Raw genomic sequence first — 27712 nt, 5'->3', positions numbered from 1 at the left:
CCACATCTCTCAGAGGAAATTTTCCTGAACCGGTTGGAGGGAGGGGCCGTGTGTGTTGGCTTTCTGGGGGGGCCCCTTTTGGAGGTTTTCTCCCAAATTTGCCCTAATTCAGGACACCATCCTCATCCTGTAATGGGCTGATGTAATTTCCGCACTGCCTATTTCCACTAATGTATTTTTAAAAACCCACTTTATTATCCCCCACAGTTCTGGCAGCTTCGACTCCAACTGAGCTTTGGTTGCACAAATCTCCTTACAGTGGTCAACAGCACCCTTTTATTCTTCCCATGTTACCTGACCTTGCTTCCACATGGCATATGCCTTCCTTTTTGGCCTTAACTCCAGAGGAAGTTCCCTGTTTAGCCAAACCAGCATTCTGCCTCACCTGCTTGTCTTCTGACATTTGGGAATTGCCTGTTTCTGTGCCCTTAACAGGTGGTGTTTATAAGTGATCAGCACTGATGGACCCAGCACCTTCAAAAGCATTTTCCATGGGGACCTTACTCACTAGTTCCCTGAGCAGCCTGAAGTCTGCTCTTGTCATGTCCAGAGTTGAGGTTTTGCTGGCACTTTTCCTTCTGTCAACAGAGATTTTAAACTCGATCGCTTTGTGGTTGCTGTGGCCAAGACAACTGCCAATCTCTACTTCTCTCACAAGACCCTCTCTGTTGACAAGCAACAAATCAAGGAGGGCATCTTTCCTAGTCAGCTCTCTTAGTACTTATTCCATAAAGTTGTCATCCAGGTTTCTTAGGAATCTTCTGGACTTGTTTGTACCATCTATGTGGTGTTCCCAGTTAACATCAAGCATTTTGAATTCCCCCATAAAGACAAGGGCAGTTGATTTAGTTTCTTAGTTCCTCAAAGGATAATTCATTGGTATCATTGTCCTGGCTAGGAGATCTAGACTCCCACAATGACATCTGCATTATTTGGTTGTCCCTTAATCCTTACCCAGATGCTCTCAACTGCACCATTGCCATCTGTAAGCTCCATACATTCCAGCCCCTCCAATACACACAACTCCACCCTCTCCCCCCACCTTGCCTGCCCTGCCTATCCCTCCTGAAGAGCCTGTAACTGTCCAACATGGCACTCCAGTCACAGGACTCATCACACCAAGTTTCACTTATGCCAATGATATAAAATCTCTGGGTCTGGGCTGTCATGGTTTGTTATTGGCCAAACGCTAGGCACCTACAAAAGTAATTTGTTCATTCTCTTCTGTTATAGTTGGGCAGGAGAGAGGGGAAAAAAAAGTTAACAAAGGGCTCATGAGTTGAGATAAGGACTGTGAGAAAAACACTTTAAGGGCAAAAGAGGTTCAAATTTAAAGGTATAAGGTAAATTTATTATTAACAGAGTCAGAGGAGGATAATGAGAAGTAAAATAAGCTTTTAAAACACTTTTTTTCCTCCTAGCCCCTCTCTCTTTCTCACTGACAGTGCAGGGAGACAGTGCATGGGGCTTTTGGTAAGTTTTTCACTCAAGATTTTCTTTTTGTTCACTCAGGGAGGGGAGTCTTTTCTCTGGTATGCTGTGGGGTCCCTCCCATGGGCAAACAGTTTTTCCAAAACTGTTGTGGCATGGGTCACTTATCCATGGGGTGCAGTCTTTTAAGGATAGGCTGCTCTAGTTTGGGAGCAAGGGCTCTCTATCTCTGGAAGCAGGGGCCCTTTCTCTCTATTTGGATTTCCTACTGGATCACAGCTTTCTCTAGTATCTACACGCTCTGGCATGAGCACTTCTCTCACAGGCTGTGAATGGATTTCTGCATCCCCCATGGACTTCATGGATTATAGGGGGATAATTTATTTCACCATGGTCTTCATTATGGCTTGCAGAGGAATCTTGACTCTGACATTTGGAGCATTTCTTCCCCCTCTTTCTTTTCCACTGACCTTGGTGCTGTCATGTTGTTTTTCCTCATGTCTCCACTTTCTCTTCTTCTCTGACTAGGAAAGAAACTTCTGCTCATAGGTACCACTGCCAACAAGTTCTACTAATTCAAAAATTCCTACAGCATCCTGCAGCACCAAGAGGTTGATTTTGTCTGGGTTTCACACCAGACAGTCACTTGCCATGTTTTTGCTGCCAACCATGCAGTCCCACTGCCACCAAGTGGGTAGTGGTGACTGCCACAGCACTGGCACTATTTAACACCTCTCTTCATGCGGGGTGCTGGGAAGGAGAAGCTTCCCCTGCTGCTTCTGCCCGCGGCACAGCTGGCTAGGGGCAGCCAGGCAGGCAAGGCTCACCGCAGGCCACGCTGGGATGGTGGCGGCCGCAGCAGCCCATCACTGCAGGCTGTGCTGGGATGGCCCAGGTGGCAGTGCCTCACCACCCCTGGAAAAAAACCCATGCACGCACTGTTTTGATTTTCTTCTTAGATATGTCATCACAGAGGTGTTACCAACCTCTCTAATTAGGCCAGCAGCATGTCTATCTTCAGAGCCATCAAAGATTGGCTCTGTCGGACATGGTGGAACCTTCTAGCAGCTTCTCACAGAAACCACTTCTGTGCCCCTCCCACTACCAAAAACTAGGCTGTGCTAAATCAACACAGGGCCAAAGCTTTGAGCCTGTCTTGTTTGTTCCTCATGTTTCATGCATTGGTATAGAAACACTTCAGGTGTGGTTTATTGTAGCTGACACCTTATGGAGCTGATTGGCCGATTGAGGGATCTCACTAGTGCTTACCTCGTCATGTTTTGGCACACCGTCCCACTGTCACGCCTGGTTTCATCCCTTTCCCCTTCCAATCTAGTTTAAAGCCTCACTAGTTCCTGTGCAAGAACCATTTTTCCCCTCTGAGATAGGTGCATCTCATCAGGTGTCAGTAGATCAGGTGTTGAGTAATTACCCCATGGTCATAAAACCCAAAGTTTTTCCAATGACACCAGCCTGTGAGCTATGTGTTGATCTGATGGATCTGCCTGTTCCTTTCTATATTATACCATGCTACTGGAAGGATGAAGGAAAATACTACCTTTGCTCCCAATCTTTCAACCAGTTGTTCCTAGGCCCTGAAATCCCTTTTGATTGACCTTGGACTTCTCTTTGTTATCTCATCATTACTGACTTGAAGAACCTATAACAGATAATAATCAGAGGACGTTATTAGACTGGAGAGTTTTCCAGTAATGTCCCTTTCCCAAGCCCCTGGGAGGCAGCAGACTTCCCTGTGGGTTGTGTCTGGTTTGCATATTGGGCCCTCTGTTCCCCTTAGAAGGGAGTTATGTATGGCAACTACCTTTCTTCTCCTCTTAACAGAGGTGGTCATGATGCAGGGGGTAGATTGTGTTGCCCTAGGTGGCCCCTCTATCCCAGAAGGACCTTCCTCCACCTCATCACTTGACTGTCCTGGTTCCAGGGCTTCATACCTGCTGTAAAAAGTGCCAGTCCTACTTGTCATTGTCAAGCTTTCAGGCAGAGGAGCCTTCCTTCAAGTACGGACAGTGACCAGCTTCCAGCCTTCCTGTTCAACAGACCTTTGACTAGCTACTTGACAGGGTTCCAGGTTGTCCTGGTTCTGTCCAGGAGTGGCATGGCTAGGACCTGGAGGTTATTCTATACCACCTCACGTCATTATCGGGGCGGAAGGAAGGGAGTCTCTTCCAGGGTTGGCATAGTTTGGCAGAGAGAGTGACTGGATATTGTCTATTGTCAGGGGGTTTCCATGTTTTCTTGTTCTGGTTCCAACCAGGACAGGGTTAATTTTTTGCAGTAGCTGGGGTGGGGTGCAGCTAGGACATGGGAGTTATTCAATACCACCTCATTGCTGGGGGAAGGGGGAAGGGACTCTTTCTTCCATGCGCCTGGCTCTCAGCAGCCACGGGATGGAGGTTCGCTGGCTAGCTGTCCCGCTTGTGGCCGGAGGGCAAACACGCGAGTGGCCATCCTAGAGTCTCTGCCGAGACTGTTGCAGATGGCAGTGATTGCTGCAGCGTGGGTAGCACAGCAGAGGCACAGAGCACAAGGAAACCGAGGCAAAGGAATAAGGGAAGGACACTTGTCTGAGTCTCTGAATATTTAATCTCAAAGTGGGGGCAGAGCAAGTGACAAATCTGAACCTGAACAGACTACTTTTATAGGGTAGAGGGAACACAGGGAGGACACAACCTTTGACCAATAGGAGGGCATTAGGGGAGGGGTGCAGGGTAAGGGCTTCCCAAAAGAAGCCAACATGGGGAGGGAGCAAACCTTACAACCCAATTCTGCTTCGAGGAAGGGATGAAAGACAGGGAACACTCCAGAACCAAAGGAGTGTGCTATCTTTGACAGACAGGGGTAAGACAAGGGAACAAGGGAGGTATACAGCTGGATTGACATGTGGATTGACATACATTTTGGCGGGGAAAACTGTGGTAAACAACTCAGGACTGAACCATTAGGGAAGCCAAATGGGGTACATAGACTGAACCACTACAAACTTATAACAAGGAATATTAAAACATACTACATGTTATAAATAGAGGCGAATAATTTGTTCAGCCTTTCAAGAGTCAATCAGAAATTTATTGATTACAGCAAGTGATGGCAAGCAAAGAGCACTGGGTGCAGCCGGGGAGTCCCCGCTCCGCAAAACAGCCCACACACCGTTTTCCCCCTTCCCACAGTCTTTTTATACTTTTTTTTTTTTCCCCGGGGCCGCGGTATCTCTGGGTGTACTCTGCGCTTGCGCCTTCTGTTGATAGGGGGGCGTCTTCTACTCTCTGTTGGTCGCCCGAGGGAAGCTCCTCTCTTCTTCCCCGGCGAAAGTCCACGGCCCTGCAATGGTCTTTTCCATATGCACCTAAGTTCTAATTACACAACCAGCTTAACATACTAACTAGTTTCTGTCTGGCAGTTTTCTGTTATCTACACAAGGCTTCTCCTTTGATTCTCTGTTATTTACACAAGGCTTCTTCTTTCTGTCTTGATGAACAAAGAGTCTTCTCTAACTTATCACAATCCCCCCCTTTTCTTTTTCTTTATTTTGTTCATCAAACCTTTTTAGTTCTTGTAAGCTAAGGGCTAAGGTTTTATTAGTCTCAGGATCCTCCGGTACGGGTTCATATTTGGCCCTTATTAACATGAGGTGAGCAGCCTCCAATCTCCTCTTTACTATGTCTATGATCCTATTAAAAATGCACGGGCCAAAGGTTAGTCCCAAAATCAGTAAAATTAGGGGCCCTGCCATTGTGGACAATAGGGTAGTCAGCCACGGGGAACTGTTGAACCAGGTTTCATACCAACCTTGTTGGGCTTCTCTTTCCCTTTTTCGTTTTTCTAATCCTTCCCTTAGTTTTGTCATTGTATCCCTGACTACCCCTGTGTGATCTGCATGGATACAACACTCCTCTCTGAGCGCTGCACATAGCCCTCTTTGCTGTAGGAGCAGGAGGTCCAATCCTCTCCTGTTCTGCAAAACTACTTCAGATAGAGATCTCACTTGATTTCTCTAAGGCTGATATCGATTGCTCTATTCGCTCTAAGTCCTCGTCTACTGCTACCCTTAGAGAGTGAAATTCTTTCGTTTGTTTTACTAAGGAGGCCACTCCCGTGCTTACACCTGCTCCCCCCATGAGCATTAAAGCAGCCACTGTAAGTGTAGTAAAAGGTTCTCGTTTTAGTAGATGGTGTGCTGGGGTAGTTTGTAGGTTATATACATAGTCTTGAGGGTGATAGATAATTTTTGGGATTATGACTACTTGTATGCAGTAATCTGAGGTCTCATCGAAAATTTCCAGGGAGATGCAGGGTGTGAGTCCTCCTTTTGCACAGATCCACTTTGTGTTTTTAGCAGGGAGTAACCACTTGGCTGGCTTATCCTCTCGTTTTGCTGTAGTTATTGTTTCGCACAGGAATTCCATGTGCTGGGGCACTTGGCCAATGCATCTCCCCTTCCCTGTTACTGAGGCCAATGTGATTCCTTGCCCCCGCGGATCTTTCCAATTACATGAAGGGGGGTTACTGCCATTTGCACGTCTCGCCTTTTCTGATATTCCGATAGCTTCATAAAATGGGGGTTTAACATCAAAGCAGAGCCAACAATGCTCTGTAAGCTGGGGGTTAGTTACATTCAAGACCCGGTACACTCTTTCTACTAGTTTCCAAAGGGTGTTAAATCGAGACTCCTCGCTAGGGGGTGCTATTGTCTGGGTGACAACAGTTGAATTTTCCATTCCTGCATTACTTTGATTATTGATTATTTCAACATGGCTTGGCTCTCCATCTTTAGCTATTACCGGGTTAGGGCCTACTGGTCGGGTATCTGGTGAGATAGGCTCCTTCTTAATGGTGAACATGTTGCCTCTGTCCTTACCAGGTTCCACATACCGAAAATCCCATGTCCGTCCCACTGTCCATCCTGGATCTAATGGTTTAGTTACATTCAGATACACAAATTGGCAATTCCCCTGATTGACTATGCCGCCCGACCAGTCCTTCTGTGGAGCTTTACAGCCATAGGGTCCCCAAGAAACAGTAAGCCATTGATCTCCTTCTACTGGCCAATCCGATGTTATTGTTTCACAGCCCCAATACCCACAGAAGTATTCCCCAGGGTAATTGCAATATCCCTTTCCTGGATTTGATGCTGGACACATATAGAAACCTATTTTATTTAGACATGGTTCGATGGGGGCCAGTGTGCATAATGACAGTGTAAAGCTAGGAGATCCGGATGATATCCGAGTTTGGATTTCCTTCCCATATACTCGGGTTAGTATCCACTTAAAGGGTTGATGTGAGAATTGAGAATATCCTCCTGGCAATAACATAATCAGAGGTACAATAATGATAACTTGCCAAGGAGGGTGGAGTCCTGTTTTTGCATTTAACTCATAATTTCCTACCATTTCCCTTTTAGCTTGTTGCCCTTTTTGTTTACCCGGGGTGGTTGAGTCGGTACCTTTGGGGAGATTATCAATACCCAGTCGGTAATATTTGGAGTATCTCTGCATTATTCTACTTGGGATTGGGAAGAGCCTGGTTCTTTCCCCTCTGCCTCGCCCGCCGACTCGGGTGCTTCGAGCCGCGGGGATTACCATCTTCTCGGCAGCAGCGGTACTCTCCAGCGCATCCATTCCCTTTTCCCCTTCTAGCCTTATACTGCTCCCAGTTCTTATCCTTGACCAGGGATGAGTCACACGGGATTTCTTTCAGCTCTTTCCGACAACACCGGTTTACAATATGGGCAACAAGGGGGCAGGTTCATTCAGGTGGAAGCAAAAATTCTCAGGGTTAACCCCTTTTCTGTAAACCTCCCACCACTCTTCTGATTTGAACCTTACCCACTTATTCTCCATTTCCCCTAACTCTAATATGATTCTTGTTAATCCTTGCTCTAGCTTCTAGCAGCTGGAGCAAATCCCAGTAGGTGGCTTTCCTTTGTGGCAATGGACTTACCACCGTTCTAGGCAAGTTTTACAAACAAAGCACACAAAAGGATAACAGTCACAACGTATTTCTTCAGATACTACTCTATAATCATCAGCCGAGGGGTAAGTGTACCCTTTTTGTTCCCTCTCTTGGTCTATTTGGATTACCCACACTGAGTCCGTTAGTTCTTCTTCAAGGTGACCTTCAGGTTTCCAGGTTGGCTCGTTACTCTCCAATGGTCAGCCGTAGTGATCGGTCCTTTAACTCGGCTTGCGTGGGTCCATCCCTTCTCGGAGGTCCGAATTGCAGTCTCTGTGGTGAGCAAAACAACGAAGGGGCCTTCCCAACGAGGTGTTAAAGAATTTTCTTTCCATGATTTAATGAGTACTCTATCTCCAGGTTTAATCTTATGTATTGCTAGGTCTAATGGAGGTCTCTGAGTTAACAGCCCCTTTTCCCTCAATTCTCTCCTTCTGTTCATAACTTGCACAATATAGGTATTGATCTGAGAATCTTTCAAACAAGGGTGATCTACAGGGGCCTCCATATCATAGGGCATTCTGAATAGCATTTCAAAAGGGGATATCCCCACATCAGTTCGGGGTTGAGTGCGGATATTTAATAGAGCCAAGGGCAAACACTTGACCCAAGACATCTTTGTTTCTAGCATTAATTTAGTTAGCTGTTTCTTGATTTCCCCATTCATCCGCTCCACTCTCCCAGAACTTTGCGGGTGCCATGGAGTGTGATACTTCCACTGGGTCCCCAGGGCGGTGAGAATATCTTTTGCTATTTTTGAAGTAAAGTGGGGGCCCCTATCAGAATCTAGGATCTCTGTCATCCCGTATCTAGGTATGATTTGTTCTAAAAGTATCTTAACCACCGCATGAGACGTTGCTCTGGCGGTGGGGAATGCTTCTACATAATGTGTCAAGTGATCTATCAATACCAACAGGTACTTGTACCTCCCTATTTTGGGTAGTTCAGTAAAGTTCACTTGTATATGAGAGAAAGGTCTTTGTGCTAACTCTTTCCCACCCATTGGTCTCTCTCTTTGTTGCTGCTTGTTTACCTTTTGACAGGTTAGGCAGCGTTGGGTTACCTGTTTAGCTAGAGTATAGATTCCTATACACATGTATTTGATAGCAAACTGATCGACTAAGGCCTGAGTGCCCCAATGGGTTTTATCATGTATAGGCTGCAGGATTCTCATGGCTACTCCTTTCGGGAGTACTTCTCGACCATCGGGTAATACCCACTTGCCTTCCTCCTTTTCCCGTATTCCCATTTGGTCTAATTTTTCTTTTTCTTGTACTGTGAATGTTAATAAATATTTCTTTGAGCCATGATACCAGCAATGTTTCTTTTGGGGGTTACCACAAGCACTTCTGATGGAATCATCTCTAAACATTTTACAACCTGACCAACGTGGTGTTGTTCCTGAATCATCTCCACAAGCAGAGCAATCCTCCCTTTGTGTAGCCTCAAGCTTATGTTTTAAAGTCAGTAGCGCAGCTTTCTTGGCCTCTTGATCAGCTAAATTGTTTCCCCTAATGGAGGCTCCTATTCCTGTCTGATGGCCACGGACATGCACTACTGCTATCCTTTCCGGATATCTGAGAGCTTGTAAAACTCATCGGATTAATTCCTCATGTATTAACCCCTTTCCTTGTGAGTTAATTAATCCTCTCTCTTCCCAAATTTTACCGAAAGTTTGTACTACCCCATAAGCATATTTAGAGTCAGTGTAGATAGTTCCGGATTTTTCTTTTAACAATTCTAATGCTCTGAGTACTGCATATAATTCACATGCTTGTGCTGACCAGCTAGGGCTAAGGGGGCTAGATTCTATTATCCTGAAGGTTTTTCCATCCACCACAGTGTATCCAGATTTCCGTTTCCCCTCAACAACCCGGGAGGATCCATCTACATATAACCGGGCCCCTGAGGCTAGTTCTTCCTCTTCCAAATCTGTCCGTATTATGGTTTGTTCCTCAGTTTGTTGAAGGCAATCGTGTGCCAGCTCAGTAGTTGGTTCCCCATATAGGAATTGAGCAGGATTTTGTAAACTGGTAGTTTCTATAGTCAATTTAGGGGATGATATTAGGATGCCCTCATATTTAAGCAGCCTGGCATCTGTTATCCATTTTTCAGCTTTTTGTTCCAAAACTCCCCGGATGTTATGAGGAGATAAGACCCGCAGTTCACTTCCAAAGGTTATTTTCCCTGCTTCTTCTACTAAGAGAGCAGCAGCTACAATTACTTGTAAGCAGGTGGGCCACCCTCTACTAACAGGGTCTAAAAGTTTTGAGAGATACGCCACTGTTTTTCTTTGTTCCCGGCCCAGTCCTGGGCCAGCACCCCATATGCAGTTCCCTCTTCCACATTAATAAATAGGAAGAATGGTCTTTTTAGATCAGGGAGACTGAGGACTGGTGCATTTACCAATTCGACCTTTAGGGCTTTTAGTCAGTCCTCATCCTCAGGTGTCCACTTGAGTAATCCTTTCTTAGTTAATTTTTCATACAGAAATTTAACTTTCCCACTAAAGTTCACTATCCACTGTCGACAGTATCCAAAAAGTCCTAACAACTGCCGTATCTGTCTCTTATTCTGTGGGGCTTGTAATGAGAGTATACCTTGGACCCTTTCAGCATCCAATTTCTTAGTTTCTTTGGTTAACTTATGTCCCAAGTATTTAACTTCTTCCTCTACAAATTTTAGCTTAGACTTTGAAACCTTAAGTCCCTTCAAACTCAGGAAGTTTAGTAGTTTTATGCTTTCTTTTCTTACTATCTCCTCCTCCTTGCCTGCGATTAGCAAATCATCTACATACTGTACCAAAGCTGTTCCTTCACCTAAGGAATAATCTGCCAATATTTGCTCTAATGCTTGTCCAAATAAATTAGGGGATTCTGTAAATCCCTGAGGGAGGACAGTCCATCTTAATTGTTGCTTTCGATGGGTATCCGGGTCTTCCCATTCAAAGGCAAAATAATCTCTGGAGGCTTCTTTAAGAGGGCAGGCCCAGAAAGCATCTTTTAAGTCTATTACACTGTACCATTTATTTTCAGGGCCTAATTGACTTAAAAGTGTATATGGGTTAGCTACTACGGGAAATCTTTCAACAGTTCTTTTATTAATTTCTCTTAAGTCATGAACTAGCCTGTAACTACCATTCGGTTTCTTTACAGGTAAGATGGGTGTGTTAAAAGGAGACATGCATGGTTCGAGGAGACCTTGTTTTAAGAGTCTCTCAATTTCGGGTTTTAACCCTTGCCTCCCTTCTTGAGACAGAGGGTATTGTTTTATTGTCACAGGTATTTCAGGGTCCCGGATGGTTACTTCAAAAGGTTCGATATTCAATCTTCCTACAGTATCGGGGGTGTACCACACTTCTGGATTGATTTCAGCTTCATCCGCGGCCCGTAGGGGACAGTTTTACGCTCAATTTCTCCTCTATTACTTCCACTCCTATTCCTAGTTCAATCATCAAGTCCCATCCGAGTAGATTATAATCTGCCTTGGGAACTAATAAAAAGGATCCCACCCCCACTTTATAATCAGTCTCCAAAAAGACATCTTTTATCACAGGTACTCCAAAAGGCTCCCCTTTTGCCCCAATTACCTGTACCATGTCAGATGAAATTTTACACCCCCGGGGAAGGGTCTGGACGGTTGATCTTTCCACCCCCGAGTCCACAAGGAACTCGTATTCTTGCTGCTGGGGACCTATCTTTAGCTTTACCAGGGGCTCCGTTCTTTCTCTTGTCCCCAGCAGATAGAGCCCCTGACACCCCTAGTCCTCCTGAAACTGTTTTTCATCAGCCATCCTTTGTCGGCATTCCCGCTTAATGTGACCCCTCCTCCCACAGTAAAAGCAGGCAATTCTTCTCTCCTCCTTCCTCTCATCAATCCCATCAGTCCACCTTGGAATTCGCTTACTTCCCCGCACGGCTGCCCCCTTCTGTAAAGGAGAGGGGGCAGTCTTCTGCCCTTCCCGAACTGCCGCTACCATCATCCTAACTTGCTTTTTATGAGTTTCATCCTCCCTCCTTACATAAACTTTCTGCGCCTCTCGCAATAATTCATCCAATCCTCTTCCTTGCCAATCCTCCAATTTTTCTAACTTCTTCTGAATGTCCACCCATGAGTTCGCTACAAACTGTGTTTTTAGCAGGGCCTCCCCTACTGGGGTATCAGGGTCCACTCCAGAATATAACTGAAAGATTTTTCTCAACCTTTCCAGCCATTCTGTGGAGTCTTCGTCCTTTTTTTTTGCTGTTCTCGAAAAGCCCTGTGAATATTCTGTCCTCGAGGGACAGATCTTCTTATTCCTTGTATTATAATGTTCCGCAAATCTGCCATATGGGCTCTGTGTTGCGGATCCTGGTTGTTCCAGTCAGGGCATTGCATAGGCCACTTGGTGTCTGCGAGGGGCCCTTGTTGGTGTTCATCATCCCATATTCTCATCCCTACATCTCTAATCATCCTCCTTTCCTCAGAGGTAAATAATATACCTAAAATAGATTGTATCTCATCCCAAGTATAAACGTTCGGACCCAGAAATTGGTCTAACCTTTCGGCGACTCCAAGGGGGTCCTCTAAGAGATGTCCCATTTCCTTTTTGAACTCCCTCACATCTCCCGAGTTCAAGGGTACAGACACATATCCAACTCCTAAGATTTGGGCTGGTTGCCCCAGTTGTCCTGCATTAGGGTTAGGGACCATCCCCATTCCTGCTTCTTGGAGTGGGAACAATCCCAATTCCTCCCGCCTTTTCCTAGTCTGGCTTCTAGTTACCCGCTGGTTATTCCCCTGGAGCTCGGCATTCAACTCATCCCCCTCTGAGTCATCTTTTGCTGAGTCGTTTTGTGCCGGGGCAGAGGGGTCAGGATGTTGTGGTGAATGTGGAGGCAGGGGTGGGTAAAGGTTCCGGGGAGGAGAACGGGGAGGGGGAGCTGGTGGTAGAGGAGGTGATGGAGGGGGAGGAGGTATGTAGGGTGGAGGGGTGGAATCGGGTAGGTCTGTATCCTCTTTCAATCTTTTTCTCCTTAGTACTAAGTGTAAACAGCTTAGTGCGAGTTTCCCCCATTATCCAGAGGGAGGCGTACTCGCTCTCCTCTGAGTTCGAGGGCTCTTTAGAATTCACGTAAATATTTAAAGCCTGACATATCCAATCCTCAAATGAGCCAAACACTGGCCAGTACAAATGGTCCCCTCTTATTTGTTTCCCTCCCCAAACCTCTATGCAGTAGTGCACCATTTTCACCTTGTCCTTTCCTTTCCTGGAGGGGAAGGAATCCCAACTTTTAATCATTAGTCCTTATGGACTATCTGGAGGAATCTGGGGAAGCTTTACAGGGTTTCCCCCACCCATGGGACCAGAGAGCTTGCTTTTTCTCTGTCCCATCTTCCGGAGTGCCTTCTTACACACACACCACTACGCTTCCCTCAATTCGTGGCCCAGCCTGTCGCCGGGTGTGGGAAATGCACTACTTATGAGGTCCACACTCACGTCCTCTCACAGAGACGTCTCATTCATTACACTCCGGGATCCCAACCCCACCCGAGCGGGCCCCGCTCCCTCCGAACGGAGCAACCTCAGTAGCCCCGAAGGACCACTGAAAGGTGTTTACACAGTCCTGTGTCTTCGCCCAGGACTTCGTGCACAAAGATTAAGGTGTTGCCGGCTATTCTTTGCTTGCCACCGAATTTGGGTTCGTCGGTAAGGGTCCCAGGGGGAAGTCTCCTGAGCGGGGCTCGTTGCCAAGGCAGCGAGGGCGCCTCCCCGTGAGGAGCTTCCAATGGATAGCCTTTATCCGAGTCACGGCACCAGATTGTTATAAATAGAGGCGAATAATTTGTTCAGCCTTTCAAGAGTCAATCAGAAATTTATTGATTACAGCAAGTGATGGCAAGCAAAGAGCGCTGGGTGCAGCCGGGGAGTCCCCGCTCCGCAAAACGGCCCACACACCGTTTTCCCCCTTCCCACAGTCTTTTTATACTTTTTTTTTTTTTTTCCCGGGGCCGCGGTATCTCTGGATGTACTCTGCGCTTGCGCCCTCTGTTGCTAGGGGGTCGTCTTCTACTCTCTGGTGGTCGTTTGAGGAAGGCTCCTCTCTTCTTCCTTGGCAAAAGTCCACGGCCCTGCAATGGTCTTTTCCATATGCACCTAAGTTCTAATTACACAACCAGCTTAACATACTAACTAGTTTCTGTCTGGCGGTTTTCTGTTATCTACACAAGGCTTCTCCTTTGATTCTCTGTTATTTACACAAGGCTTCTTCTTTCTGTCTTGATGAACAAAGAGTCTTTTCTAACTTATCACACTACAGAAGAACAAACTGTAAAATAACAGACTACCACACTTCCAGGTAGAAGGGGTTCCTTCTGGTGGAGAAAATGTGGTGAGGGGAAGATGACTGGTGTTGTTTACTGTTGCTGGCTCCATGGTGAGCATTTTTTGCATGTGAATCATTCTCTCTTTTTGCATACCTTTGTTATTAATATCGTTGCTGTTACTGTTCATTTTCTTATCTCATTGCTATTTCCAGTAAATTGTTCTTCTCTCAACCCATGATCTTTACCTTTTGTGCCTCCAATTCTTCTCTCCAGCCTGCCATGAGGAGGGGGAGGAGGGAGAGTGAGTGAGCAGCAGTGTGGTTTGGAGACTCTCAGTGGGAACACTGAATTGGGGAGTACTATTCCTAAACCACTACACGAGTTCACCTGGCTCTCCACTACAATGGGAGACAATGAAAAGAAACAAACCTCTCCAGTCACACTAATTAATGGACTGTCAAGAATCTACAAACAGCACTTTCAGGAAGTTCAACATGGACTTTGCAACTGATAAGATGTTAAACAAGGGGGGATCCCAGACATCAAACTAGGATGGAGGCAGGAATTGATAGAATTATACAAACTGATTAAGGGAATTACAGGGGAAGGAGGAAGCAGGGAGAGACAACGAGGGGGGATAGACAGAAAGGGGGATAAAAGTTTCCAGTCACAGGTAAAATGGAGCCAGTCAGTATGCTTGTCTGGCTGAGCCCTGTGCCTGATCACTGCAGAATGTCCTATTTTCTTATATTTTCTTTTTAAATGTTTTCTTAACTATCGCCCTGTTTAATCTCACTCTCTGTCCTCTGTGTATGTGTTGCCCAACTGACAACTAAATACCACACACAGCTGCTCGCTCACTTCCCTTTGCCTCCATCCCCATTGTGATGGGAAGGAGAATCAGGAAAGAAAATTAAACTCATGGGTTGAGATAAGAACAGCATAATAATTGAAACAAAGTAAAATATAATAATAATAATGGCAATATGGTAATACTAATACTACTGCTAATAGTTTTAATAAAAATGAGAGGGAGAGAGGAAGGTAAAACCCAAGAAAAAGAAATTATGCACAATACAAATGCTCACCACCCGCTGACTGAGCAGCAATTGGCCCCTTCTGGCTAACTCTCCCCAGTTTATTCACTGAGCATGATGTTCTATGGTACAGACTATCCCTTTGGGCAGTTCAGGTCAGCTGTCTGGAGTATGCTCCTCCCAGCTTCTTGTGCAGCTCCTCCCTGGCAGAGCATGAGACACTGAAAAGCCCTTGACTCAGGGTAAGCACTGCTCAGCAATAACCAAAACATCTGTGTTATCAGCATTATTCTCATACTGAATCCAAAAGGCAGTGCTGTACCAGCTACTGAGAAGAAAATGAATTCTATCCCAGCTGAAACTAGGACAGTATGCGTGCTGCAAGGAACGGGTGCCAGCTGCTGGTGAGACCCGTGTTTGTGTGAGTGAAATTTGGTGCCCAGCTACTGGAGTCAGACTGGAGGGTGTAGGCACCCTGGGGCCTGTGGTGTCAACTACAGGAGTGAGTGAGGGTTCTACCATCAGTAGTTGGACATGCTATAGCTCTCTGAATCATCATATGGTTTGGGTTGGAAGGGACCTTTAAAGGTTCAACCCCGCTGTCATGAGCAGGGAATCCCTTTACGGTCAGGTTGTTCCTAATGCCCCCCAAGATGAGGTTTGTCTTCTTGGTTGCCAGGGCTCACTGCTGATTCATATTGAGCTTCCTATCAACCAGCACCCCCAGATCCCTTTCTGCAAGGCTGCTCTCCAGCCACTATTCTCCCAATCTATAATTGTGCCTGACATTGCTCTATCACAGGTGCAGCATCTGGCGTTTGGACTTTTTAATTTTCATGCCATTGGTGTTTGCTCCAGTCTATCCAGATCCCTCTGCATGGCCTCTTGTCCCTCAAGAGATTCAGCAGCTCCCCCCAGTTTGGTATCATCAGCAAACTGTTGTCATGCACAAGGGCACCTTTCACTAGATCATCTAAAACACTTTCTCATCTAAATTAGTTTAAAACCATTGCCTCTTTTCCTGTCACTACTGACCCTGGTAAAAAGTCTCACTCCATATTTTTTAGAAGCCCTCTTTAAGCGTTAAACGGCCACTATAAGATCTCACTGGAGTCTTCTCTTTTCCAGGCTGAACGACCCCAGCAACAGATATGAAATTGGGGGAGCCGTTGATAGACCAGATGTCTCTTGTGCCATTCAGAGTGATCTTTACACTCTAAAGAACTGGCAGAGAAGGATCTCATGATATTCAACAGGTGGGAATGCAGAGTCCTGCATCTGGGGAGGATTTACCCCAGGCACCAGTACAGGCTGCAGGATGACTAGCTCGAAAGTAGCTTTGGGGAGAAGAAAATGTGTCCTGATGGAGAAGAAGCTGAACATGAGCCAGCAATGCACCCTAATGACAAAAGAGGACAATAGTATCCCTGGCTGCATTAGGAAGAGCATTGCTGTTATTTGAGGTAGATCCTCCCTCTCTACTCTGTGCTAGTGAGGTCACATGTTCAGTTCTGGGCTCCTCAGTACAAGAAAGGGCAATGGCAGCAAAGGACTACAATGATGATTAAGGTACTGGAGCATATGCCATATGAGGAGAGGCTGAGAGATCTGAGTCTATTCAGCTTGGAAAGAGAAGGCTCAGGGAGGACCTTATTACTGTGCATAAATACCTGATGGGTGGGAGTGAAGATGAGGGAGCAAGACCCTTCTCAGTAGTGCTCATTGACAGGACAGGAGGCAATGGGCACAAATGGAAAAAACCCAGAAATTCCATCTGAATACTCAAATACACTTTTTTTACTGTGAGGTTACTCAAGAACTATAGCAGGTTTTACAAAGATGTTGTGGAGTGTCTATCCTGGGAGGTATTAAGAACCCAACTGGACATGGCAACTTGTTCTAGGTGACCCTGTTTTGAGCAGGAGGGTTGGACTAGATGATCTCAAAAGGTTCCTTCCAACCTTAACAATTCTGTAATTCTGTGCAAAACTGAAGATTACTCTAATTCCTGTTATGTATAAGTGTGGTTGTTTGACCCTGGCTGGATGCCAGGTACCCACCAAAGCTGCTCTATCACTCCCTTCTTCAACTAGACAGGGGAGAGAAAATATAATGAAAGGCTCAATGAGTTAAGGACCAGGAGAGATCACTTGTTGATTACTATCACAGGCAAAACAGACTCGACTTGGAGAAATTAATTGAATTTATTACTAATCAAAATCAGAGCAGGTCAATGGGAAGCAAAACAAATCCTAAAAGCACCTTCCCTCCACCTCTTCCTCCTTCCTGGGCTCTACCTTCTTCCTCCCCAGCAGCGCAGGGAGACAGAGAATGGGGATTAAAGTCAGTTCATCATGCGTTGTTCCTGCTGCTGCTCAGGGAGAGGAGTCGGAGTCCTTCCCCTGCTCCATCATGGGGTCCTTCCCATGGGAGACAGTCCTCCACAAACTTCTCCAACATGAGTCCTTCCCACAGGATACAGTTCTTCAGGTACTGCCCCAGTGTGGATCCCTTTCCATGGAGTGCAGTTCTTCAGGCACAACCTGCTCCACTGTGGGTCCCCCACAGGGTCACAAGTACTACTGGCAAACCCGGTCCAGTGTGGGCTCCTCTCTCCACGGACCTGCAGGTCCTTGCCAGGACCCTGCTCCACCATGGGCCTCCCACAGGGTAACAGCCTCCTCTCAGGCATAATGTGGGGCTCTTCCATGGGCTTCAGGGGCACAGCTGCTTCACCATGGTCTTCACCACAGGCTGCAGAGGAATCTCAGTGCCGGCACCTGGAGCACCTCCCCCTCCTTCTTCACTCTCCTTGGTGCCTGCAGAGTTGCTTCTCTCACATGTTCTCACTCCACTCTTTTCTGAACTGCAATTGCTTCTATGCAATACCTTTTTTTTTCCTTCTTAAATATATTATAACAAATGTGTTATTACCATCACTGATTGTCGCAGCCTTGGCCAGTGGTGGGTCCATCTTGGAGCTGTCTGGCTTTGGCTCTGTCAGACATGGAGGAAGTTTCTTGCAGCTTCCCTCAGAAGCTACCCCTGTAGCCCCCTCCCCCAACTTGCAAAACATGGCCACACAAACTGAACAGAGTAAGTCATCTTCAGTCTTCTTTGTGATAATCTAAGTAGGTTTTCTTTGTAAGGCATTTTCCTTAACTGTTGGACCATTTCTGTGCTGTATCCAAATTTTGAATATTCCTCTTAAAAATGTCAGTGCCACAACCTCATGTAGGGATAAAATCTCTGTTTATAACTCTAGTGATTACATTGACACTATCTGCTAAAAAAGCTTACTTGAGTCACTTTTTCACCTTTAAAATGCTTTCCAAATTCTTCTTCTCAGGTTGAAGCCCCTCATTCTATCACCTACCAGAGCTTTAACTCAGCATTTGCATATGAAAAATTTACAGTGCAACTCAGTAAACCAGAGGAAGGACAGCTTTGAAGAATGTGTAATCATTTGCAAGCTGATAGGAGGACTTTGACTTATTTCTGATTTTAATGAGTTGTTCCTGAAGTCACATAAATAAGTGAGAAAAGTTTCTGTTGATTTGCATTATTAAATATCTTGAGGGCAAGTAAGGTATGAGAAAACTGAATCAGGGACTCATAAATTCCGGGAGGCTGGACAGGACAAACGCAGATCTGCACCAATGTGGTGAAACGTAAGTTCTCCGTTTACTGTTTGTAAGATGGCAGTTTATATACACTTCAATATAGTTTACAATCGTGAACACACTCTCATTGGCAAGCAAACATTGTTTGTCTTTGTCTTAATAAGGTGGCTAGAGTTTCACACTGCAGACCTATACTAATTCACACCCAGAAAGCTCAATTACACTGTGGTTACCTTAACATAATTTCTAACTGCGCCACAGACTGAATTTCCAACTGCGTCATAGGCTTCAAGGCCTCACCAAGGCCTGCATCTGAGGCCTAGGCTGGGGTAGCTCAACCTTCTAAATATGAATCGTGCCCTCTCTCTCTCAGAAAGTCTGCTACAGAAAACTTTTAATATTTTAGTACATAAGGATTTGAACTGTTTCAGGGAAGAAAATGAAAAGAGAAATTTCTTAATATGGTAAGAGGTTTTGAGTCTCCTCTCAAAATTTAGTAATAGTTGCAGCTTATGTATACAAGTGTAGTTAGAGAAGAATCAGGCCTGTGAACAGATGTTTTTCTAAAAGTTCTTTACTTTAAAGCAGTAAATAGATTTGTGTGCACCTTGCTTCTGACTTGATAAATGTATTTGCTATTACAAAGCAGACTGTAAACCATTAGAAAAAAAGAATGAAGTCCAAAGCTTATTCTCTTCTTGATGCGCTGCAAGCTCTAAGCAGACCTTAGATTAGACAAAGTAATAATATATATAATATATAATATATAATAATAATTTTTTAATATTTTAGGCCAAAGCAACATTTTAAAAAATGAAAAATAAATCTGTCTGTGTACTCATGTGATAGTATGTGAAACAATCTTTAGCTAATCCCCAGATTTGATTTTGGGTATATATGCTTATTTTAAGATCTGAATAAGTGACAAAAAGCAAAGAAGTTTGTGCTGAACTTTTAATTTTACATTTTAATTTTATTCAGAGACCACGATGCAGACATCAGAGTCTGGGTCAGACACAGGTTCGACTGTGACTTTACAAGCATCTGTGGCTGGCCAGGCAGCAGTGCCCACACAGGTTGTACAGCAGGTACCAGTTCAGCAACAGGTAGGTGTCTGCTAATTTTGGGAAAACAAAAAACCCTGGCAAGACAGAATGATGCATTTCAATAGGTGTAGTGAAGAACTGATTTTGTACAAGGCTGCAAAACCAATTCCTTTTCACTGTTTTATTCAATTTTATTTTGATGGAACTAAAATATCTACATAAGCAGACATGCAGTTTTCAGAGTAGTGACCATGAGGGTAGAACTCAGGATCCTGCATGGAGGAAGCAAAGCAGTAAGCAGGACTAGAACTCCGAACTTCTGGAAAGCTATTTTTGACCTCTTCAAAGACCCATATCCCATGGGTTGGGGCCCTAGAAGAGAAGGGGGTCCAAGAGAGCTGGTCAGTATTCAAGCATCACTTCCACCAAGCTCAAGACCAGTGTATCCCCATGAACAAGAAATCAAGCAAAGGGGGCAGGAGACCTGCATGGATGAACAGGAAGCTTCTAGCAAATCTCAAATGGAAGAAAAAAAAATTACGGGATGTGGAAAAAGGGACTGGCCACATGGGAGGACTATAGGGATATCATCAGAATATGCAGGGATGTGACGAGGAAGGCCAAGGCCCACTTGGTTCAACAAGAGCAAGTGTATGGTCCTGCACCTCGGGAGGAATAACCCCAAGTACCAGTACCAGTTGGGGGCTGACCTACTAGAGAGCAGCTCTGCAGAGAAGGACCTGGGAGTCTTGGTGGATGACAAGTTGACTATGAGTGACTATTTGTCACTAGGTGACAAATCTGTGCCCTTGTGGCTAGAGGGGCCAATGGGATCTTGGGATGCATCAGGAAGAGTGTGGCCAGCAGGTCAAGGCAGGTGATCCTCCCCCTCTACTTGGCCCTAGTGAGGCCATATCTGGAGTACTGTGTTCAGTTCTGGGCTCCTCAGAACAAGAAAGATAAGGAACTACTGGAGACAGTCCAGTGGAGGCCACAAATATGATTAGGGGTCTGGAGCATCTCTCTTATGAGGAGACACTGGTTAGTCTAGAGAAGAGAAAACACGGGATCTTATTAATGCATATAAATGTCTCAAAGGCAGGTGCCAAGAGGATGGTCCCAGACTCTTTTCATTGGTGCCCAGTGACAGGACAAGGAGCAATGGCCGCAAACTAAGATACAAGAAGTTCCACCTCAATATGAGGAAGAACTTCTTTCTATTGAGGGTGGCAGAGCACTGTAATAGCTGCCCAGGGAGGTGATGGAGTCTCCCTATCTGGCGACATTCAAAACCCACCTGGATGCATTTCTGTGTCACCTGCTCTACGTGACCCTGCCTTGGCAGGGGCGTTGGACTGGGTAATCTCCAGAGGTCCCTTCTAACCATAACTATTCTGTGATTCTGGGAAGAAGATGTGAATCTAGTATAACACTAGGAAATGTGATGAAGAATGTGGGTAAGATACGTGCTTTTCTACTGTAGGAAAAGGCTATCAGGCATTAAAACAAGGTCTTTGATGAAGGGTGGCTTTGCTCTGAAAAAAAATAATGTATATATTATATATTTGCTTAAATTAAAAAATTGAATTTATGTACACATACTTTAGGAGCAGACTACTTTAGGTAAAAATGAAAAATTCAGAAGAAATAATTTATTTTAAAAAATTCTTTCTTGTAGTTATGAGGGGAATCATTTTTCAACGTCTAAATTATTTTCTGCTGAAATAAATTTTTTATTTGCACACTGACAATATAACCATGACTTTCATGAAAGTTTGATATGGTGCTTCAAATGAAGAAAAAATAAATGCCCTTCAGGAAAAACTAAGATTCCCTTCTGAGTGTAGTGGCAGTGGTTTCCCAGATGTTTTCAAATGACACAGCAATTGTCATTTTTGGAACCTTGAATTGGTGAAGGAAGAAACCTATATATGTGCAAGTAAAACATAGTAAAAGTAAGGTGAAAAAGTGAGAAGCATAATTAAATGCCATTTAACATCTTGTGCAATTTTTCTTATTCTTATTTTTCCTTAAATATGATTTTCCACTCATGTATCATTCCTGTTTTAACATGCATTCTTAAGCATGAGGTAGCAAGCTTAAAAGGATTTTAAATTAATTTCACTGACCTTATGGTTTATGTCATGCAGTACAGAAGGATTCAAAGAGTAAAATTAAAAACAAGTGTCTAACCTATTTTAGAAGGTGTATCCATGCATCAAAGATTACACAAAACAAATCTTCCTATTCATCATAGACTATAACCATAGCATTCAAAAATAAATGTATCATTCAAATGGACATACAAACTTCTGCTGATGAAAATTGGAGATTAATGAAAAATCATTTTAAACATAAAAACTAGCCATGAACTTATATTGGTCATTTATCTAAATATCAGCATTACAGCATGAATTGCTTTCCAAAAGTATTACAGACTAATGAATTTATTAAGATGATTTTTTCTCTGAGAACAGAAATCTTTGTGTATACAGCTCTGTTGGTTTTTTTTTTTAATTGAAATGGGGCTTATAAATCCTCACATATTTTACCCTGGTATTATTCTCTTAACCTTATTAGTACTTTTACTGCAAACACTTATATCTAAAATCAAAATTCTGTACAATTTTATCTTGCTTAATAATAAGAGATGTATTTTTTGAATTTGGAAAATTATAGTCCAAGAACACTGTTAAGGGATGGCAGGCCAATGTCAATTTATGTAACAGTTAACATATTAAATCAGCAACCTGCTGAATTTTCCATTTAATCATCAAAAAGTGTACATATCATTATTACTGATTGACAGAAACTCTGTTTTTCTGTCACACTTGAACAGTCTTTCTCAAAGTAATGGATTTTTTTCAAAATTAAGGGGTTTTATATAAATTTTTCCTTAGGTGTCATGATTTAACCCCGGATGAATACCAAGCACCACAGCCATTTGCTCACTTCTCCCCTCCTCCCAGTGGGCGAGAATTGGAAGAGTAAAAATGAGAAAGCTCATGGGCTGAGATAAAAACAGTTTAATAATTTAAAAGCAATTATAATAAATTGTAAGGAAAAGAGGGGGGAAAAAGACCCAAAGAGAGAGAAAAATAAAATCCAAGAAAGGTGAGTGTTGCAAATGAAAACAACTGCTCACCACCAACCGACCAATGCCCAACAGTCCCCTGGCTAACCTTCCCCCTAGTTTTATTGCTGAGCATGACATCGTATGGTATGGAATATCCCTTTTGTCAGTTGGGGTCAGGTGTCCCAGCTGTGCTCCCTCTCAACTTCTTGAGCACCTCCAGACTACTCCCAGTAGTTAACAATGAAGTTTAGAATCTTGTTTTGAAGTATATAAGTTAATGGTGGAAAAGGAGAGATAGGAATTTTAGAGAATATAGTGAGGATGATGAATGTGTTCTAACTAAAATGTTATTAAAGAGCTCTTGTAGATCATAGAATCAGAATAAAAGAATAATTTAGGTTGGAAAGGACCTTTAAGATCATCAAATCCAACACTACCAAGTCCATCACTAAACCATGTCTCTGAGCTCTACATCTACACATGTTTTAAATACCTCCAGGGATGATGACTCAATAATTTCCCTGGGCAGCCAGTTCCATTGCTTGACAATGCTTTCAGTGAAGAAATTTTTCCTAATATCCAATCTAAACGTGCCCTGGCACAACTTGAGGCCTTTTTCTCTCATCCTGTCACTTGTTACCTGGGAGAAAGGACTGATCCCCACCTCATCACAACCTCCTTTCAGATAGTTGTAGAGATCAATAAGGTGTCCCTTGAGCCTCCTTTCTCCAGACTAAATAACCCCAGCTCCTGCAGCCATTCTTCATAAAGACTTGTGCTCCAGACTCTTCACCAGCTTTGTTACCTTTCTTTGGACACACTCCAGCACCTCAATGTCTTTCTAGTAGTGAGGAGCCCAAAACTGGACACAGTATTTGAGGTGTGGCCTTGCCAGTGCCAAGTACAGAGGGGCAATCACTTCCCTGATCCTGTTGGCCACACTATTTCTGATACAGGCCAGGATGCCATTGACCTTCTTGGCCATCTGGGCACACATCTGGCTCATGTTCAGCTGGCAGTTGACCAACACCTCCAGGTCCTTTTCTGCCAGGCAGCTTTGTAGTCGCTCTTCCTCAAGCCTGTAGTGTTGCATGGGGTTGTTGTGACCCAGTTGCAGGACCTAGCACTTGGCTTTATTAAACTTCATACAATTGGCCTTGGCCCATTGATACAGCCTATTCAGGTCTCTCTGCAGAGCCTTCCTACCCTCCAGCAGATTGACACTCTCACCCAATTTAGTGTCATCCAGGAATCTGATAATGGTAGGCTCAATCCCCTCGTTTAGATCGTCAGTAAAGATATTAAACAGAACTGGGCCTCACACTGATCCCTGGGGGACACCACTAGTGTCCGGTCACCAACTGGATGCAGCACCATTCACCACCACTCTCTGGGCCTGGCCATCCAGCCAGTTTTTAACCCAGCAAAGAGTACACCTGTCTAAGCTGTGGGCTGCCAGCTTTTCCAGGAGAATACCATGGGAGGCAGTATCAAAGGCTTTACTGAATTCCAGGTAGACCCATCCACAGCCTTTCCCTCATCCACTAGGCAGGTCACCTGGTCATAAAAGGAGATCACATTGGTCAGTCAGGACCTGCCTTTCCTAAATCTACTAATGACCACTAACTGGGCTTGCCTCTTGAGTTGATAGGGGGGCTGTGTCCTCCCTGCATGACCTTCTTGCCTGAACTGCTGTGTAAACTGCCACACCTGCCTTGGCTGATGTGCCACTGTCCTGGGTTCATCCAGGACATGGTTAATTTTTTGCAGTAGCCAGGAGAGGGTGTGGGCAGGACCATAATTTTATTCAATACCGCCTCACATCACTGCCGGGGGTGGGAAAGGGACTCTCTCTTGCTTCGGGGTTGAGGAAAAGGGTCTCTCTCACTTCCAAGGAGAAGGATGTTTCTTCTGGTTGAGAAAATGTGGCAGGTAAAACTGTCCGGTATTTGTTTATTCTTGTGGGATTTCTGTGTAAATTATTTCTTTTTCTTATACCTTTTGTTATTAATATTGTTGCTGATGCTGTTTGTTCTAATCTTATTGCTGTTTCCAATAAATTGCTCTTATCTTCTGTGCTTCCAATTGGAGGGGGGTGGGGAAGCAGAAGCATGTGTTCAGTGGGAGCACTAAATTGGGGAATACCATTCCTAAACCACAACAGCCTTATTTGTCACCCAATGTGAAGCATGAAGAGTTGAGATAAAAACAGATCTGCCCAGAGCGAGTTGGAAACAAATTTAATCTAAGCATTTGTTGTATTAGGTACGGAGCCAGTGGTCACAATGTTGCTTGGTCTGTTCATGTGGGTGTGTGTCTTGGTTTGAAAAGACAGCTGTCTGCTAAGGAAGGCAGGAGCCTCCCCTGAAATGGGAAATGTAAACCCCCTCCCTCCGAATTATTATAATTTTGAAATTAAGGGGCTCTCAGGCAGAGATATGGGAGTAAGAATAACAGTTCTTTGTTAGGGAATAAAATGAAAATAAAATTTAAAATGCAGTAATACAAAACAACAATGACAGAGTCAGAATACGACCTGACACCCTGTTGGTCAGGGTGTTGGTATCAGTCCAATTAAATGGTGGCTTCAGTCCTCCTGGAGTGATAGATGTGGTTCTGTTGAAGCAGTGATCCTGTAGAAGGGTGTAGTTTCCCCCTGGGGATCCAGTGGTGGTGTAGATGGGCCTGGTCTTCTGGGAATCCAGTGGGAAAAGGCTGTTTCTGGTGTTCCAAAATCTCAGATTATATCTAGGTAGGAATGCTCGGTTCCTCTCTCTGGGTGGAGCATCTCACAATGGGATGATGTAATTTTATCAGTCATGCAATGAGACTCAGTGGCTCATTAACAGAAGATATCTCCCTGGAGGGAGGATTGGTTGTGGAAGAGATAAAGAAAACTGCCCAATTAACAGAAGATAACTGCCCCACCTCTAACAGATGGGAAATAGAATACACACCCCCAAACCACATCTTGCAACCCAGGACAGTGTGGTACCCAACCCTGTATATATTCCTGAGTGTGCTTCTCGTGATGATCTTTTTCAGAGCAGGGAGAAAGATCAGCATAGGTTTGTTGCTGTACTGTGGGATATTAACTGTTATATTTACATGATAACATCAAGTACAATGAGGGTCATTTGGGATGTGTATTCAGTGTTGCTCTCCTACCCTTACCTCAGATACTACCTTTGGGAGTGCATTGATAATCATACCTAGCCTGTGGGGGGAATGGGGGAGGATGATTTTACGCACCTTTTCACCCCCTTTTCATCTTTTAGGCCTGGTATAAGATCTTTTCCAAATTTAGAATTTTCCTTGGATGTTAAGGAAAGCATGTTCTTATTGCTAAGTCTACCAGATCTCCTCAGTACGGTCCACAACATGTTTAGAGTCAAGAAAGAGATTTTTAGGAAGGTCATTCAGAGATCTGCCCCAAGGGGGATTAGTCATGAGTGGCATGGAATGTGGGAGAAAATGGGCCTGTTTTTGGAGAAATTATCTCCTCCAATGTTTTGGGAGTTCACCCCTGAACAACTACAGGACCCTGATAAAATGACAGAATATTTGCGAGGAGAAAGCTGTGGCAACTCCAGAGAAAAACAACTTATTGCAGTGTGCTGGGCCCTGGCTACTATTTATCAGACACTGCTTGTCACTGGACAGCACCCTCAGAGGGAATAGGAAGAAAGCAGAGAAGCAGGCACCATGGCCACTCAAACTGCAGCTGAGCCGGGGGAGCAACCTGTGATGGTAGCAGTCGCCCCTATACAGAAGAAAAAATCTTAGACCAAATCAGTTTGTCTAGTGAGGGCTGAAGAGGAAGCAGGGCCGTCTCAAAAGAAGGAAGAGGTAGAGCCAGAGATAATAACCCAATCTCTATCTCATGTGAGCTGCAAGATATGTGAAAAAATTTCAGCCGCCAATCGGGTGAACCCCTGGTGACCTGGCTGCTCCAGGGCTGGGATATCGCAGCCCACAATATGAAACTAGATGGTAGCGAAGCCAAGCAACTGGGATCCCTGTCCCAGGATGTGGGCATTGACAAGGTGTTGCTGTTGAGGCAGGACGGGAACAGAATTACTCCAATTCAGAAGGCAAGAAATGAACTGATTTATTTCAAATGCACCGCTCTATATATAGAGAATATCGTGCGGACTAATTTCATTGGTCTTAAAGTAAAAACATCTCACACCATTGGTGTGCAGTGAATGACGCACGGTAGCCGAACCTATCTTGTAAACAATGTGAACAACAAGAGAGAGATAGTGAATTATTTACATTCGTTCCCAACTGTTTCCCAGGCTCTTGCCTGGCTAGAAAAACCTCTCTCTTTCTCTCTGACTGAACTGAGAATACCCATATTAAGGCAATTGGGAAGAAGACAGAAACTCTCAGCCTCTGGAAGTAACTCCTGTCAAGCATGAGGGAAAGGTATTTTCTCAAGGATGATTTAGTAGTGAGCCCAAGCAGGTGGAACGCCATGGAGAAGGGTATCCAGTACACGAGAAAATTAGCTGTGCTGGAGGTACTCTGTAGGGATTCAAATAATGAGCAGTCCCCTATAGATCTAGATGAGGTCCACTGTACACAATCCATGTGGCAGAAGTTTGTACAGAGCACACCACTGTCATACATGAACTCACTGGCCTTGATGTCAATGACAGAAGGAGAACAAACAGTGCTTCAGGTGACTACCCGACTCAGGCAATATGAAGACCATCTTTTTTCCTCCCTACCAACCTGTGCCTCAGCTGTGGAAAGATTGTCCAAGACTATGGACAGATTTGAAAGACTCAAGCAGGTTAGAGACAAAATGTCCTATGTCCCGCTAGTATGGGCCAGAGTCTCTGCTATTGGGAGCAAGCATCCTCCTGCTCGAGGGAGAAGGTACAAACCATGAGGTAACCCGTGGTTTTTCCTGCATGACCACAGAGAGGACATGAGGAAGTGGGATGGAAAACCCACCTCTGCCCTAGTAGCATGGGTATGTGATTTGAGAGGAAGAACAACCACTGCAGGAAATTCTTCAAGGATAAATGCTGCTCCGGTTTCCAGTGGGCAAGTCCTTAGACAGAATAGAAGAGCTGATGTCACTTCCCATAGTCTTGAAGGGACCTCCAGGTCATATTTACAAGTGAGCAATGAGTACTATGACCAGGACTAGAGGGGTAATCACAGAATCACAGAATCACAAGGTTGGAAGAGACCTTCAAGATCATT

At 44.5% G+C, this 27712-nt stretch overlaps 1 protein-coding gene across 1 annotated transcript in view; it reads left to right on the top strand.

Moving 5' to 3' along the window:
* Positions 1 to 27712, top strand: part of LOC128783025 (transcription factor RFX3-like) — a 197015-nt gene that overhangs the window by 22386 nt on the left and 146917 nt on the right. Inside the window, exon 2 of the mRNA XM_053933599.1 lies at positions 19352 to 19476. Coding sequence (XP_053789574.1) covers positions 19360 to 19476 — 117 coding nt within the window. The 5' untranslated portion in view covers positions 19352 to 19359. The remainder of the gene's footprint in view (positions 1 to 19351; positions 19477 to 27712) is intronic.

This window comes from Vidua chalybeata (genome assembly GCF_026979565.1).
Source record: "Vidua chalybeata isolate OUT-0048 chromosome W unlocalized genomic scaffold, bVidCha1 merged haplotype SUPER_W_unloc_9, whole genome shotgun sequence".
In the NCBI taxonomy this organism is placed as follows: domain Eukaryota; kingdom Metazoa; phylum Chordata; class Aves; order Passeriformes; family Viduidae; genus Vidua; species Vidua chalybeata.
The sequence above is the reverse complement of the archived record's forward strand: the minus strand, read 5'-3'. Positions and strand labels throughout refer to the sequence as shown.